Here is a 17,635-nt window from a genome sequence, read left to right on the forward strand (position 1 = left end):
TTAATTAGTCCAAACCTGTGATTTTGCTAATGTTAAATAAGTTGCTAAGATGTGGTGGTGGTGGTGTTGAAAAAGTGAACCTTGCTGCTGAAATTAAACCTTTAAAAAGTATAGGATATATTCTTCAGTATTTTGTATATTAATGTAATAACTGTAATGTAAAATTCATAGTTTTTATATATCTTGTGAAATAAACATAGGGAATATTTTCAATTAATGAGCTATACCATACAAAGTGGTGTTGTGGAGAATAGTCATGTGGAGTATTTCAGAGAAAATATAGAACTAATCAGTTGTTTTGGAAAGTTGGAAAAAACTATTTTCTGTTGCAGTCCAGAGCTGTGACATAAGTTGTATTATTGCTGGGAGGTAGGTAGAATAGTAATTTAGGATAGTAACTAGAGATATTACTATTGTTATGTGGTTGCTTATGTCTGCCTTTTTAGCACTTCTGTTTTATGCATCACATCTAGTGATTTCAGCTAGAAACATCAGATATTATGTATATGTGAATGCCTCTAGACTGTTGAATGTGAGCATGGAGAGTGCAAATTGTCTAGGTTCTGTACATGTTAAAGAACTGCAAAGGAGGTAACATTAAAACATGTTCTTCTCCACACTTCTTGAATATTCTAATTATTAGAAGCCCATTAATCAACAGTTGTCTAGATTTTTTTCCCTTTTTTGGGGGGAATAGTGTGGGACAACGCTGGACAAGTGTGTTCTGTGCAAATAACTATGCTCCCTCCTGGCGCTGCTGCATGGAGGAGAATAAATCCACTTAGGGTATGTCTACACTGCGATTAAAAATACCAGCTGACTCGGGCTCAGGCTGAGCTCTGGGATCATCCCATCTCACAGGGTCCTAGAGCCTGGGCTCCAGCCTGAGCCCAGTTGTTTACAAGTGCCCCTTATCCTGAATCCCCACGGGCTCAAGTCTGCAGGCACAGGCCAGCTGGGGGGTTTTAATTGAAGTGTAGACAGACCCTTAGGAAACTGTAATGGAACCTTGCAGAGGGGCGAGGGGCAAATGCTAAAGAGGATGCAATCTTCTCTCTACTCCCACAAGGCTATCTTTCTCCCTCCATGTAGTGTCTAGGCCATGTGGAAAAACTGGCTGGGGGCAGGAGGAGAAGCTGCATTTAGCTGTATTCCAGGGTTACCATCTGTTCAAAATTTTTCAGCACTGTCCTGAACTGATCTTATAAAGATACCAAAAAGATGCAAATTCAGAGAAGCAACTGCCCTCCCTCCCCCCTTTAAATTAATATAATTTGGGTTAGTATCATCGCAGGAGTCGGTTAAGTGGTTTTTGTCAGATTTAGAGTTTAACTATGTTATGCAGCAGGTGTGTAGATGAGGAATGCGTCAAAAGTTGTATTCCCCTCCCAATAATGTATGAAGGCTACATCTTGTTTATTTTTCTAAAAAATAACCCCAAACCCTGGAAAATCATTTAAATAACATGAAAGATGTGACCAAAACTTCCATTCCATAGACAGTTGTTCAGAGATGATCTAAATTTGAGACTGATAATTTGAGGAACAGAAAAAATCCAAAGATTCACTATACTGATGGAGAGCCCATTAAAAACAACCTTCTTTTCATCTATGCCTTTATCAAATTCCTAAATGTATGTCAATAGTTTCTCAGAGCATACAATTACTGATCCAACGCAGTTTCACAGATATGCTGCTTCCTGGGAGGTTAATTTGTACAATCTTTTGGGCACTATTGTAATGATACCTAACAGTTTGGGTAATAAGGGTGACTTATTTATTTTTTTATTTTGAATTGAAGTAGTGGTTCTGCCAGGCGTGCCTTTTAGACTTTCCTTTCCTATTGTGACCCAAACAAAAAGAAAGCCAAGAAACTCAAAAGTAAAGACTGCTTTTTGAACTTCTTTGCTTTTCGTTGTGTCTGGCACAGCAATATTGCCCCTGTGTGAGAGAATGGAGGGTGCTCTCGATTTCAGACTGTTTTTGTTTTGGTTTCCATTTTAATCCCTCCACTCCTCCGCATGGCCAATACTGCTCTTTGGGACATTTTCTGCCCTCGTATGGAATACTCTGCCTCAGCTGTACATGCGACAGAATGGTACATAGACCAAAATAATTCAGTTCAAATTCTGCACCCATTGTCTTCGTTCCTGAGCATCTGAGGTGGTGCAGGATGGAACATTTCCTTTGGATGGCTCAGTTGGTTTAGTACTGAGAAATTATTTTAATGTGATTCTTTTGTATTTCATAGAGCTGTGTGGAGAAGGGTAAGCCCTTTTCATGGAGGATTTCGATACTGTGAAATTTGGTTTCATTCCAGTATGAAATGAAAACCAAAAATTTCAGAATTCACTGTGAAATGGAAAGTTCTGTGTCCCCTGGCATAGTGGCAGTCTGTCTGGTGGGCTGCCCTAGAGCTGCAAACTCGGGAAGCTGTGTGATCCCTGACACAGGGGTAGTCTGTCTGCCTTCCTGCTAGGAAGTCCTGGCAGCCTTACTATGTGGGAGCCCAGCAGGTGAGCTGCAGAAGAGCCTGGAATCTGGGGCTTCCAGGCTGTTGGCTTTCCACCAGACCACTGAGCTGGTTGCTGAGGAGTCGGGCAGGTAAGCTGGCAGGAAACCAGATAGGTTTTCACTGGAAACCTTTCTGCTTTCTGTCAGCCCTTTTTTCAGAATGAAACAGTCTCCGCGGAACATTTCAATTTCGAATTGGCATTTTCTGTTGGTAAAATATTGTTCTGTCTGAGAATTTCTAACCCGCTACAGTATTTAATTTTTTAAGTCACTTATCAACTAACATTTTTAGCATCGTTGTGCCACTAGAAAAATTATTATTTATTCAGTTTGGTTCTTCCTATATGGTTATACTCTCTGGAATTTATGTTCTGGCCTGCTTCTTATGGATATATGTCTGTGTAGTGTGTAAGATTTGTTAATGCACGAGTTTTGGACCACATTCTAAAGGAAGATCCATGTAGTTGCCTGCTGTATAGTGAAAAATGTGAAGATCTAATAAAATGCTTTTCTCTTGTCATGCCAAAAGATGTGAATTACTGAATGACTCCCTTAATAGTAATTGCAAAATCTTATGGGCTGGCAGCTGAGTAAAGGGGTACCGTGTTAACCTTTAGTGGTATAATACTCTGAGTTCGTCAGCACAAAAAAGGGTAGGTAGGACTTTAATCTAGTTTCATAAATGATTGCTTGACTTAAATTGCAGATAAATTAGTGCTGAGAATGGCTCAATCAATATAAAATGATTTTGATCCTAGGTGCATTTAAACTGAAAAGATTTGTCTGTGAACAATGTTGCCCTTCTTACATTTGTAGGCCTCGGAGTAGAGGAAAAACTGCAGTGGAGGATGAAGACAGCATGGATGGGTTGGAGGCAGCAGAAACAGAAAACACTGTGGAAACAGGTAAAGAGACATACAGTATCATCAGTACTGTCACCTTGTCATTTCCCTTTCAGAAGTGAGTGCATGTAGTTATGCAGGAAATGTGTCTGTTTATAAGCAGGAAAATAATCTCTTGCTTTAATATGACACCATGCAACAGACATTTACACATTTATAAAAATGAAAGATTGCATGTTCTCTACCGTTAGTCTGAAGGGAAAATCCTCTATATTTTAAATGTCTAATGGCTTTTTTGTTTTGGTAATTCTGCCACTCTGTAACAGAAATAAAATACAGTAGCTGCTATCTGTATACTATCTGCCAAAATACAATGTTGCTCTTTGCCCTATAGTAGCAGTTAACTAAGGCAAATTGTACCAAAGGGATGGCCTAATTTTAGTGCTTCCTGCCGCTGTTTGAGAAACACAGGTTAATTTGCTATTCTTGTTGTAAATATTTATATTGAGGTAGCACCCAAAGGCCTTAATCAGGATTTAGACTCCATTGTGCTGGGTGCTGTACAAACATAGGAAAAATGTAATCCCTACCCTGGAGGGTTTATGGTCTAAAGACCAAAACAGATGGGTTAAAACATATGAATGAGTATGATGAAGAATTTCCACAGCTTTGTTAGTTTCATGTATGTAGCTCTTGGAAATCTGCCTTGGCTGTGACCAGCAGGCAGGTTTTTGTAGGAATCATGACAAAAGTGAGCCTTAATAAGGGATTTGAAGGAGAATAAGGAAGAGACTGTACAGATTTTATTAGGGAGCTCTTTCTATGCATAATGGACAGAGTGAGAGAAAGCATAGAGGAGCCGTCTTAGCAGCAGCATTTCAAATAGATTTTGCTGGTGCAAAGTTATAGTAGTCAAGGCCACAAACGGTTGTGATAGTCAGCTCATGAAATTAATTAGGAGGATGTGGATGAGAGTTTAGCTGTGTGTTCTGGTCTCTTGCTCCCCATTTGCTAAGAGTTACAAAGTATTGAGGAGGCTTCATGTTCAAGCTGTAGGTTTGAGGGAGTGCTTTGATTGATAAATGAGTGGTATTCGCCAGAGCGGTTCTGAAGGGTTTTTGGTTCAAAGGGACACTGTCAAGAGTTGACTTATTTTGTTCATCTTCCAACACTTTGTTTAGCCAGTTGCATTACCTATATCATGCAGTGGTGTGATGGGAACTGAGGTGCATGCTCTTCCCCAGGCCCTCCAAAAGGGTGTGTTTACCAGTAAGAGCAGTGACAAAGTAGAAACTAAGGCCTTGTCTACACTAGAAAGTGTTGTCAACACAAGTTACAGCAATGATCAAAAAGTGCAACAATTGCAATGCTTGCGTCTGTCCATACAGCACTCGTGTCACCGAAGCGCATCCACAATTGATTCTCTAGCATCGACAGTGAGACCAGTGCACTAGTGGGCAGCAATCCCATTGTGCACTTGCTACCTTGTTCCACTAGGAGTTGTGGCAAGGCGGGGAGAATCTCAGTGCATCATGAGTGCAGGCTCAACGTCCCATGATGCAGTGATTTCCATCCCATCATTCCATGGATTTCTGACTGCGTTTCACGGCCTTTTTCAATGGCCCCAGTTTCCTGTGTACCCATCATCTCTCTCTGAAAGGAGCGATCCTGCACTGCTCTCCACAGTTGCTGTCAGTGTTCTGAAGACATCGTGGTGGCTCATGCAATATACCATAAGCTCCCAATTGGAACAGGAATCCGAGGCGCCTGATCTGCTCTGTGCTATGCAAACAAACAATGCCAGATTAGAGTTTGCATTCACAGAGCATCTGCAAACAGTGCACTGCTGGTTTCGGGTGCATGAAACACGCACTGAGTGGTGGGATTGCATCATTATACAGGTCTGGGATGAAGGGCAGTGGCTGCAGATATTTCGAATGCAAAGCCACCTTCATGGAACTCTGTGCGGAGCTCACCGCCTACCCTGCGGTGCGAAGACACCGGAATGAGAACTGTCCTCTTGATGGAGAAGTGCATGGAGATTGCTGTGTGGAAGCTGGCAACTCCAGACTGCTACCAGTTGGTCACTTAGTCGGGAATTCCACCATTGTTGGCACTGTGTTATCGCAAGTGTGCAGGGCCATTAATCATATTCTGCTACGAAGGACTGAGTGTCTTGGAAATGTAGTTGATGGCTTCGCAGCGATGGGATTCCCTAACTGTGGCAGGGCAGTAGATGGCGCACACATCCCAATTTTGGCCCCAGACCATCTTGCAATGGAGTACATCAATAGAAAAGGGTACTTCTCTGTGGTACTGCAGGCACTTGTGGACGACCATGGGCATTTCACTGACATTAATGTAGGTTGGTCAGGGAAGGCGCATGATGCACACATCTTCAGGAACACTGACCTGTACAGAAAGCTGCAAAAACGGACTTTCTTTCCAGACCAAAAGATTCCAATGGGGGATGTTGAAATGCCCATAGTGATCCTGGGAGACCCAGCCTATCCCTTACCGCCATGGCTCATGAAGTCTTATACTGGCAACCTGGATAGCACCAAGGAGTGCTTCAATAACAGGTTGAGCCAGTGCCGAATGACCATTGAATGTGTGTTTGGCAGGTTATAGCCGCCTTCTGTGTGCTCCATATTTGTGAAGCTAAGGGTGAAAAGTTCTCCATGCGTGGAGTGCAGAGGCGGATTGCCTTGCAGCTGACTATGAACAACCAGATGTCAGGGCTATGAGAGGGGTATAACGTGAGGGCATTGTAATGAGGGAGGCCTTGAGGAACCATTTTGACAATGAACACCAATAAGGTGTCTTTGTAAACAGCACTGTGCCATGCTATGACTGCTATCCAGCTTGCAATGTGTATCAATGTGAGGTGCAACGACCACATGCAAGAGACAAATAGAGATTGCTTATTCCTCATGGAGTATTTCTTTATTAAATAACAATTATTCACAACACGTGCAAAAAGCTTAGCTGGAGGGGAGAAAGCAGTGAGGGGCAGTGTGAGCTATGAGAGTGGGTGTAAGTCCAGCTATCGTTCTGGAAGCTGTCTGAAGGGGTGGAGTGAATGGGATACAGAGATGGGCCGGGAGTTTGGTAAGAATGTCTGGGTGGAGTTTGGGGCACGGAAAGCAGTTCTTTATTGGCTGCAAGGGGAGGGTGAGTGTGCATGAATTCAGTCTGCAGCATTATTAGTGACTTTAGCAACTCATGGCCTGTTATCACTCACTTCTGGTTTTGCCTCCTTTCCTGCCTATCAAGTTTTTGATTTTCAGATACCGTGTCTCCATTCCTTTCCTTCTTTTTTTTTCTACCTTATGGAACTGCAAGAATTCTTGGAATATCTCCTCTGTGCTTCTTTGTGATTATTTTCTTATCAGCCGCAGGCGCTCGGCAGGTGTGGAGGGGTTTCCCCGGAAGGGCACATCGGTAGAAGCACAATAAACAATTAACAGAAGCATAATTGTCAGTGCAATAACTGTACTGATGCATTACTGTAAAATACACCCTCTTGATCACTATGGGCATGACTCTCATTTATGTTGAAGCCCTTTACACCATTCTGGCAGTGTGTTTTTAAAAAAAAAAAAGAAGAAAAGAAAAGGCCTTACTGTATATGAGTCACATCCAATGTGTCTGGACACGGGGGACCAAACTGGACTTAAAGGAACATTTCCGGTTTAAGCAGTTTGGGGGACATTGGCTGCTAAACCAATATTAGACTTGGCTGGGGAGGGTGAGAGCAAGCAGGTAATTGAGTGGTTTTTAAGATTTGCTATCTTGTGATTTGTTAAGGCATGAATCATTTTGGCAGAAATGTTTTCAGGACCAATGAACTTTGTAAAGTACTGGTTTGGGGCTAAAGAGCAGGGGGGAAAGGAAAAAGTGACACTGGTTAGCTTTTAATAGTCATATGTAAAACTGTTTTCTACTAATCAAACTGAAGGAGATTCCAGCTGCCTGTGTGTGTGTGTCTTTCATTTTATTTGTCGAAGCCTAAGGTGGGCATTCTTTTTTATCTGATTGCTCAGTTTAAAAAAAACAAAAAAACCAGACTTTTGGAAAAACCTCACCAGTATTTCCAACTAACTATTTTAAAATGGTAATAGTTAGTATTGTAATAGGGTTTTTAAATAGGCCCTTGAATTTGAGAGTTCAGAATGGGTTCATGTAAACATAAACTTGCACTGTGGCCTTGGGCAAGTCACTTCGTTTCTCTGTACCTCTAGTCTGCTTACTTCTCTGTCTCATCTATTTAGAATGTAAACCTTTTGAGGTTTGTTTGTACAGAGTCTAGCACAATGGTGCCTTGATCTCGATTGGCGCCTCTAGACCCAACTGTAATACAAATAATAATTAATTTTAATCACATGATGTTAGTGGCAGTTGAATTCAGAGTAATCCATGCTGCTTTCAGACAGGGACATGAGGCACAGGAGGAAGGGGTATTCCCTCCCCCCAACCATCCTCTGAAGGTGGGGGTTGCCCCACATACCCTATTCCAGTGGTTTTCAACTTGTGGTGTGCAGAAAGGTGGTTGTTACCATAGAGCAGTGGTTTTCAGCCTGTGCTTTAAAAGATCTCCAAAGGAGTCCGCACCTCCATTCAAAATTTTTTAGGGGTCCGCAAATGTTGGAGTTTGAAAACCACTGCTCTATTACTTGGAAACATAGGGAGGGAGATTCCCACAGTGGAGAATGCACAGGGAACATGTCCCCAATCTTGTGAAAGGGGAAAGTGGGGAATTTTCCCCCATCTCCCAGAGAGAGAGAGAGAGATTCTCCACATAATCTCATCTCCTGGTGAGAGAGACACCCTGAAGATGCCGGAGAGGGAGAATGTTGCCTGTCTGATGATGCTGATGGGGTGCTAACAACCCACTTATCTTACCACTCCATGTACTAAATATAACGTAATGTTCACCAGCAGACATATAACTAATCTCTGGGAAAATTGTTTAAATGTTGGCATATGTATTTCCTACAGTAGTGTGCATGTGCCAATGTTTATATGTAGCAAAACCATTGTATTAATATTTAACAAGCAAGTAAACATTTATAACAAAGAAAAAACAGGTACTAAATCCATCAGTTTAGACTTCTAGTAAGTGAATACTTCTGAATCACTTTACCAGTGACCAAACAATGGATAGAATTGTGAATATATGTGTACTTTCTTAGAGGCCAAGAAAGGTACATTAGGAGTTGAACTCTTGATAGTAGCTAAGTTGCTAAAACCTATTGAGTTTTAAATGTAGATGTTGTAAGAAGGAATGTTGCAACCAGCACTTTCTCTGATTTATATTTAAACAAGGGGGTGCATGCTGTGCAGCTTCTGTAGTCCAAGCTTATTGCATGCATCCCACAAGCTCCCCATTTTCCACCCCCCATTGCCCTCTATTTCAGGGTCTTCCTGAAACCCAGTCCCTTAGACCAGGGGTTCTTTGTGCCCATTGTCCCTTCCCCCTGCCCATGCCAAGGATGCTGTGTGCCCACTTTCACCTCTCCTGCATATGCCAGGGGCTTTGTGTGCTCTCCCATTTCCCCCTTTCCTCATATACCAGGGTCCCCCATTACCCATTCAGATATTTTTAATTCTGAACTCCCACTGGTATTTCTTGGCATACGTGCTTTTTCTTTGATGTGCAAACATTTTGCATTTTTCAGTGCAGAAAACTATGCTAATGATACTTTATGGCTGAGATTGGTAGTACAAAAGTCAAGAAATTCAGAATTATAGTTCCCACAGCAACCACATCTCTGCCACTTGGAATGTACGTATTTAGATGTATAGTAATGCAAACAACTGTGTATGCTCATGGGGAAACTGGTTACAAGTGCTGTTAGAATTTGAGTCTTCCAGCACCCTCTCAGTGATAACACTTCAATATATTTTGAATAAAGTTAGTGTGTGTGAGAATGCATTTTTGACACAAACTTATGTAAATAAACATACAGTGAATTTAAAAAAGTTGTATGGTTCTGCCTAATATGATGACTAAAGCCAATAATTTAGAGATGTCAAGATTTTCTAAAGTGCTTAACGATTTTATATACATCAGTTTTTGGGTATCCAACTTACAGAGTTGTGATTTTTTCGATGGACAGGTGCCTGGCACTATCTAAAAATCAGGCACCTTTAAAGGGTCTCAAATTGAACACCCAAAAATGTAGGCATCAAAATCACTACTTGCTTTTAAAAATCTTGGCTAGAATCTCTATTCAAAAATAAATTTGTCAGCAATTAATCCTTAAGTGAATTCGCATATAGCATTTCCAAATTGTGGTCATCTCAAATTGTACTTCCTGAAACATGTTGTTTGTTACTCTTAATAAAATGGTATGTATTACCTTTTAAAAGGCAGGGATAAAGTGGTGATGGTTCCATAACAATAGGTGATTTAGAATGGGTTAGAATATTAGTCACCAAGATTGATTTCTAAGTGAAGCCTGTGTTCCGGACAGTGTTATGTTCAAGAATGTCACAAAGATGCATAGAATTGTTAAAGATTGAGGAAAGTCTCCTTGGAGCTGGTATACCAGGAAGGATTATTAGATGTCAAGTAAAAATCCAGTTTCTCCTTAAACAAGTTGATGCTACCTGCTTTTATTGCTTCAATAGACTGTTTCAAATTTTAGTCATCTTTGGGATATCCTTTTCCTAATACCTCTTCTCACCAACTGATGGTGCCTTTCTTTCTGGCTTCTCAGCTCTGCTGTTTCTGCCCAGGCTTGCCTTGTTTTACTTCAGGGCTGCTTGTTGGCCGCTCCAGTTCCCTATCCCAGATCTGTATTGACCACAGTACAGTCTTCTTTTGCTCATTCCCATCCTCTTCCTGATCTGTTTTTCTTTGTAACTCCCATCTAAGAACTACTTCCCCTTGATAAGTCTTCTCTAGTACTTCTTGCTGACCCTCCTACCACCACTTTAAGGCTACTTTTATGACTCTCTGAGTCATCAACCCCTTCTGACTCTCGCATCTGTCAAACATCTCAGTTTTTTCCAGCTCACAATTATATGGCCAGTCACTTGTGAGATTCCACCTTGTGATGAATCAAGAAATGATGGATTAAAATACTCCTACATTTTGCTGCTGTCTGCCAAAGTATTGTATTTTTGGAGTAGTTTGAGAAGTCTATTTAACTGTATGTTTTAAAAGATTATTAATGGTTCATAGAGCCTGGAATGTGTATACTTTTTGGATAATAGTATAAATCTAAAGAAAGAAAGAACAAAATAAATACATCCTACAGATCTTTGTTGATCTGTGTTTCTTTGAGGGTTTTTTTTTGTTTGTTTTCTACTGTCTAATACTGAGTGGTATGGCACTGCGGCACGGTACTGACAACTGCTGAGTTGTCTGCACCGGCACCGATAACATCTATAACTACATCGGCACCTACCCCCCCAGCATGCAGGGAATTAGTGTGTTCAGAACCAGTAAAGCACATCTTACTAAACAGCAGAAAACTCACTACAAGAAAAACATATCTCCAAAAGTGGCGCAGGTTCACTTCATGGTGCCAGCAGAAACTGGTCTCTGCCACAACTGCACTGATCCCAATCCTACTTGACTATCTTCTGAGCCTAAAAGAATCAGGGTTAGCGATTAACTCTCTCAAGGTACATCTAGCAGCCGTCACCACCTTCCACATCCACATAGATAAGACAATCTTTGCACATCCAATTGTGAAACATTGTATGACTGGTATACAGAATGTATACCCAGATATACGTCCCCCCACAATACCATGGGACTTTAACCTAGTCCTAAGAACCATAATTAAGTCACCATTTGAACCCTTAGCAACGTGTTCACTAATGTATATGTCTATGAAAGAATCATTCCTAGTGGCCATCAAGTCAGCACATGTAGGTGAACTTGGAGCACTCGTGGCCCATCCACCATACACAATCTTCCACAAAGATAAAATGACCCTTAGGCCCCACCCGAAATTTCTCCCCGAAGTCACATCAGCATTTCATCTAAATCAACCTATTTACTACATTTTATCCAAAACCCCACAGTAACACACAGGATGCAGCCCTGCATACACTGGATGTCAGGCATGCCATTGCATTCTACCGGGAAAGAACAAAGCCATTCAGAAAATCCCCCAAACTTTTTGTATCAATTGCAGAATGATCCAAAGGGAACGCCATAACTACATAAAGACTGTGAAAGTGGATTTCAGGCTGCATCCATACATGCTACATACAAACAGGTGTATCAGCACCACAAAGGGTAAGAACACACCAGGTTGGTCTCTACATCCACAGCCTTCTTACAGAACATACCAATCATAGACACATACAAAGCAGCTACCTGGGCCTCGGCTCATATGTTCATGAAACATTATGCCATCGACCAAGCATCAAGAGCTGATGCGGCAATTGGACTTTAAGTACTCTCCTCCATACAACCTAATGACTCCAAAGTCCCCACTGCCAACTGAGGGTACTTCTTGAGTCACCTGGAGTGGAGCACCCACAGGGACACTACTCGAAGAAGAAGAGACGGTTACTCACCTTGTGCAGTAACTAAGGTTCTTCGAGATATGTGTCCCTGTGGGTGCTCCACTACCCATCCTACTCTCCTCTACTTCGGAGTCAAGTGTAAGGGCTCCATTGTAGAGAAGGAACAGAGGAGGTTGGGTTACACATGCCAAAAAGGGAGCCAGTGGCGCCATGAGACAGGGATGGCGCATGTGCGACCCGAACAATCACTGCTGGTTAAAAATCTCTGATTGAAGACGTGCCAACACCTGGAGTGGCTCACCCACAGGGACAAGTATCTCGAAGAACCTCAGTTACTGCACAAGGTGAGTAACCCTCTCTTCTCAATCAAAAATCAAGAGAATCATCTGTGGAACAAAATTCCAGAGAAGATCAGAACAATTTAGAATTTGACCAGCATCAGGGTGGGTTCTCTGCAAATCCCCTCCTCTCTAAGAAAAGCTGTCCTACCATAGTCAACTCATTGGGTGAACAAAAAGCCAAAACAAAATGATTCTCAATACTTGTGTATCCCAAGCAGGGCTTCTGACCAGGGAAGGGAAAACAGCAGAAAATTCCTATTGTGCAATTCAAACTTCTTGAAGTCAACTGTGACCGAGGTCTGGTCTTGGTGTATTATGCATTGTGTTGGTAATGGGTCATGGGGAGCTGTGCTTTAAACATCACCAGGCTGTGTGTGTGTGTGTGTGTGTGTGTGTGTGTGTGTGTGTGTGTGTGTGTGTGTGTGTGTGTGTGTGTGTGTGTGTGTGTGTGTGTGTGTGTGTGTGTGTGTGTGTGTGTGTGTGTGTAGGTATATGTAGTGTATTGAATGTTGGAACTTGTAAGATGCATTTCCTTATCTTGGATGTGGTGAAATAGAGAGGTGTCTGCAAGCCATATTTTTGCACCTTGTGAATGAATACTTTCCTCCTCAGTCCTCACCACTGATTGTCTTTACTTTGCTGTTTTATGTTTTGTTTAGACTATACGTTTTCTGAGCCACAGACCTGTCTTAATTTTTGTAAAAGTCATGCATTCCGGTAGCATTGCATAAGCTTAATAATATGGAATTTTAATTGCATTCAAACATTTTCCTACAATATGACATAAAAAAAGAAGTCTGGCCTCTTGTGTGACTTACCATAGTCTGTATCAGACCATAGTGTGATACCCAGGGTTCCTTGACCCAGTAACTTTTAGACGTTGCGAGTCGGTATCAGGAAATAAACCAAAGGAAATGCAGTACCTCTGCCTGCTATGTGGCTGACTCAGACAAGTCAAAACCAAGTGCTTTTAACTTAAGCTTTACTTAATGGTCTCCAACCGCTCCCATCAGAATGCTTTTACTGAAGTCTCCAGTTACTAGTCTTAAGCACATACAAATAGGTGGTTAGAGTACCCCAAAACCCACAAATCTGAGGCAGTCTTTGGGTGAATCAGTCTGATTTCTGGATGACTGGTCCTTCCATCTGCACCTCGCGATCCTTCCAAATGTGTGCATGAAGCGATCCGCCTGACTCAGACTCTCTACCTCCCTCTTATACACCAAAAGTTAGAGATATATCAATCAAAAGAACATTACATAGCTGACCAAAAAAATCAATCACTGGGCAGAAGCAGGAATTACAGAGACATGTCACTTAAAAAAAAATTGTTAAGCAAGCAGTCTTAAGCCCTTAGTCTGATAGCTAAATTTCCCCATACCGACTATTCTAAAATATATCCAGACTTCCTGTTTTTCACAGACATTTGCCCCAGCATATTCAGAGAGGGGGAGAGGGAGTGCATAGACCCAGGCTCCCTTCATGTGTTCACTGTCTATCCCCACTCTTCTAGTTTGCCATGTTATGCTAAATTCCTGCAAAGGCCTGAAAATGGCTAAAAGCAGAATAATTGATGATCCATCCCAATAATTGGGCAGTGGTTTGGACACCTGTCTGGTTGCTAAAATGCCACTGTACAATATAATTGTTTCTTCATTAGACTATTTATGGCCATTTTTGACAGCTAGTGTCAAAAATGTCTCTCTCCACACTCCCTGGCCAGTGTGTGGTCGAGGTTAACAGAATTCAGTGTGCATGGCTTCCTCCGGCAAAAGGGATTGACTTTTCAGGTAAACTGGCTGAGGATGATCAACGTGGTTTATTATATTTTGACTTAAATTTTTTTTTCTTTATTCTAAACATTTTAGGCTTGTCTCTACAAATTCATTTTGGCTGAGACTTTGAATTTAATTAGCTAATATGCTACAATACAGGGGGAAACCTGATTGATACAAATGTTGCCATTTCTTATACAATGCCTTAATGTTACCATTATGTGTTTTAAAGTGCTTTTAAAGAGACAAGGTGGGTGAAGTGATCTCTGTTATTGGACCAGCTTCTGTTAGTGAGAGAGACAATCTTTCAGGCTTACACAGAGCTCTTCTTCAGGATGGGGAAGCGTACTCAAGTGGCACAGCTAAATACAAGGTGGACAGATTGTTTAGCATAAATAATTAACACACATTTCAAGGGACCATTCCAGGTAAAGTGGTGTATTAACACCCTTCCAGTCATAGGTGGGAAGGAAGGAAGGGAGGGAAAAAAAGACAACTTGTGGGGTTGTTGTTAATGGATTATAGATTGTTGTAATAAACCATAAATCCAGTGTCTCTGTTCAGTCCGTGATTTTTAGTGTCTAGCGAAGTTTATGAATTTAAGCTCTCAGGCTTCTCTTTTGAAGGTTTTGTGAATGTTTCCATTGAGGATGAGGACTGAGAGGTCAGGTATAGAGTGATCATTTTGTGAAAAGTGTTCACCCACAGGTGATAGAGTTTTTGTCTTTTATCATTTTCCTGTTTGAGTTCATCTGAGATTGTGGGGATTGTCTGGTTTCACCCACATAGTTGTTATTGGGGAATTTATTGCCCTGGATGACATTGCATGTTGTCATAGGCATGTTTAGGACCCGTGGATCTCGAAAGATGTGTTGTGAGGAGTGTTGATCATCAGAGCAGTGGCAATCTGTCTACAGATTTTGCATCTGTTGTTCTGGCAGGATCTGGTGCCGCTTTGAGTTGGTGCATCCTAATCTTTAGGAAGCTTGCTTCTGATGATGAGTTTAGGGAGGCTGAGGGGTTGTTTGAAGGTCAGAAGAGGGAGTTCAGGAAAGATTTATTTCAAGTTGTGGGCCTCACTGAGTATGGGTTGAAATTGTTTGATACCCTATATGGGTTCCTGTCTGGGATGGTAGGTGACAACTAGGAGGGTGAGATTGGAGGGGGGTCTATTTCCATATTGAAGCAGGTTCTCTTGAGGTATTTCAGTGGTCCATTCCATGATGTAATCTACTACTCTGATAAAGTGTCCTTGTTTGGTGAAGGCAGTTTTAAGTGTGTTAAGATGTATATCCTGGACTTTCTCCTCAGAGTATTTTGTGTGGTATCTGAGTGCCTGGCCATAGATAAGATTTTTTGGTGTGTTTGGGGTGGTTACTGGATCCATGAAGGTAGGTGTGGTGATCTATAGGTTTCTTGTATGTAGGGTTCCATTGTTGAAACTGATTGAGGTATCCAGGAAGTTGATGATAGCATGGGAGTGTTCTAGAGAGAATTTAATGGATTTGTGGTGGTTGTTGAAGTTGTGCTCGAAATCTGTGAGGGAGTTTGTCATCTGTGCAGAGGATGAAAATATCATTGATGTATCTCAGGTATATCATTGGCTTTGTGGTGCATTTGTCCAATAATTCTTCCTCATGGTGGCCTATGAAGAGATGGCCATACTGGGGAGCCATCCTAGTACCTATGGCTGTTCCCATGGTTTGGAGAAAGTGTTTGTTGTTGAATGTAAACTTGTTATGGGTGAGGATGAAATGGATGAGTTTTAATGGATGTGCTTTTAATGCAGTTGAGATGTTATAGTCATTCATCAAAGTATAAACAAAATCTGAAAATGGACAGTTGGAACCTTTTCTTGTTTTAATGCGGTTTTAAGCAAAGATATAAATAAAAATTATAATTACAAGATGTGCAAATATGTATTTGGAAAAGAATCCTAATAACTTTACCATGCTGGGATCAACTGATTTGCATAAAATGAAATTTTATGCTTTAGGATCTGCTAAAACTATAGGTTGAGTGTGGTGAAACAGAAAAATAAGTTTTATTTCATGACTGGTGGGAAATTTTACACTAAGGTATCCTGTATTGGCTGGCTAAATAACATTGTGTGTATTTATTAAATGCAAAAATATATTTTAATGCAACATATTAAAGCTTACAAACTGAAGTGCACATAAATGGAGAAATAATTTCTCATTTACACATAATGTTAATTCATTCATACTGCCATGCTGGATTAATAGGGCAACAGTACATTATTATACATTATGAATGACAGCCATGTATTTCCAATGGGGGGAAAAAAGAGAGAAATTTAGGCTTTTAAAAATATGAACACTTAGTATTTGCAGTACTTTGAGAAAAATGGTTGCAAATGTACCTGTGGATTTAATTGTTTATTGCTGTGTATGAATAAAAGTTCACAAATTTCAAGAATTTCCTTGAAATAAAAAAGCATTCCTTTGTTAAACAAAAATTGATCTTCACAAAGCATTGTTCCTGCCAAGTTTTGAACTTTAACCCTCCACCCCATGCCAGTAACTGTGTTTTTAAAAAAAAAAAAAAAAAAAAAAAAAAAAAAAAGTGTGAGAATGTGTGGCTAGAAACTATTTTGCAATCTCAAATACAGCAAGCAGTAGCTACTGGCAAACACCTCCCCAACCACACACACAAATATACTGTGGTTTAGTGCAGTGGTTTTTAAATAGTGGTGCCCAAAATGCTTGCTGTGTTCCATGGAAAATTGGTTGGTCACTGGGTGCCACCTGACCTTCCTGTTTCCAGCTGTTAAATATTAAAATAAGGTAAAAAATAAAGACCTCTCCATGCAACAAATTGCTGTAGTTGCCATAGGAACATTGATTGTGAAGGGAAGGAAAGGTGACAATGAAACTCTCTCTCTATTAAGACATATCCCACACTACAAAAAATGTGAGAACTCTGGGCTTAGTGGAAACTTTTTGTTTTTCCCAGAGTGAATGACTTTTGGTGGTAGTGTGTGACATTACAGGGCAAGGGCATTATTGCCCACCAGAGGTCACATTTTAAATTCACCACCAGGAGTTCTTATCCCTACTGCTGCTACACCACAGTGGTTCCTTCAGCTGTCAAACAGCTTGTCTACACTAGAGCATATGGGTATTACTACACTACTGTAATCCTCTGGCATTCCTGTAAAACATCTTGCCCAAACGTAACTTCTTGCAACTGGTTTGAGAAAGTCCTGCCATAATTGCTTCCTGCAACAAGACACAGCCACTGCGGACAGCAAGTGAGAGAACTGCAGTTACAACAGTACAGTTGGTTTTCCTGGTGTCATCTCTCCAGTGCTTCTGTCTACCCTGCAGTGACAGTTCTGGCAGCTCAGAGCATTGGCCTTGTCACATGTCCGGCTGTTTCCACCTGGATTCTGCTGGCTGCATGTGGCCCTGAGAGCAGCCACCTGCCCCCTTACTGGTTAATAATTCAGGACACACCTAAATAGCCCTAACACTTTTATTTGTAGTGTTAACATTTTTGTTTAAAACACTGCATTAGTATTCGAATTATTATTAGTTATTAGATGTTAAACATCATTTAACCAGATTGTAAATGAGGGCCGTCAAACTTAAAAAAATTAATTGTGATTAATTGCGAAAATCGTGATTAATCACAGCATTAATCGCGCT

At 41.0% G+C, this 17,635-nt stretch overlaps 1 protein-coding gene across 2 annotated transcripts in view; it reads left to right on the forward strand.

Annotated features, from left to right (window-relative positions):
• The window catches only part of KMT2C (lysine methyltransferase 2C), a 302,649-nt gene that overhangs the window by 63,607 nt on the left and 221,407 nt on the right, over nt 1-17,635 (forward strand). For both annotated transcript variants that reach the window (XM_067542734.1, XM_067542735.1), the window contains one exon: nt 3,330-3,418. In XM_067542734.1, the coding sequence (XP_067398835.1) occupies nt 3,330-3,418 (89 nt within the window). The remainder of the gene's footprint in view (nt 1-3,329; nt 3,419-17,635) is intronic.

Source organism: Emydura macquarii, unplaced genomic scaffold (genome assembly GCF_026122565.2).
Source record: "Emydura macquarii macquarii isolate MOO-44397 ecotype Brisbane River unplaced genomic scaffold, CSIRO-AGI_Emac_v2 contig_719, whole genome shotgun sequence".
Lineage (NCBI taxonomy): Eukaryota > Metazoa > Chordata > Testudines > Chelidae > Emydura > Emydura macquarii.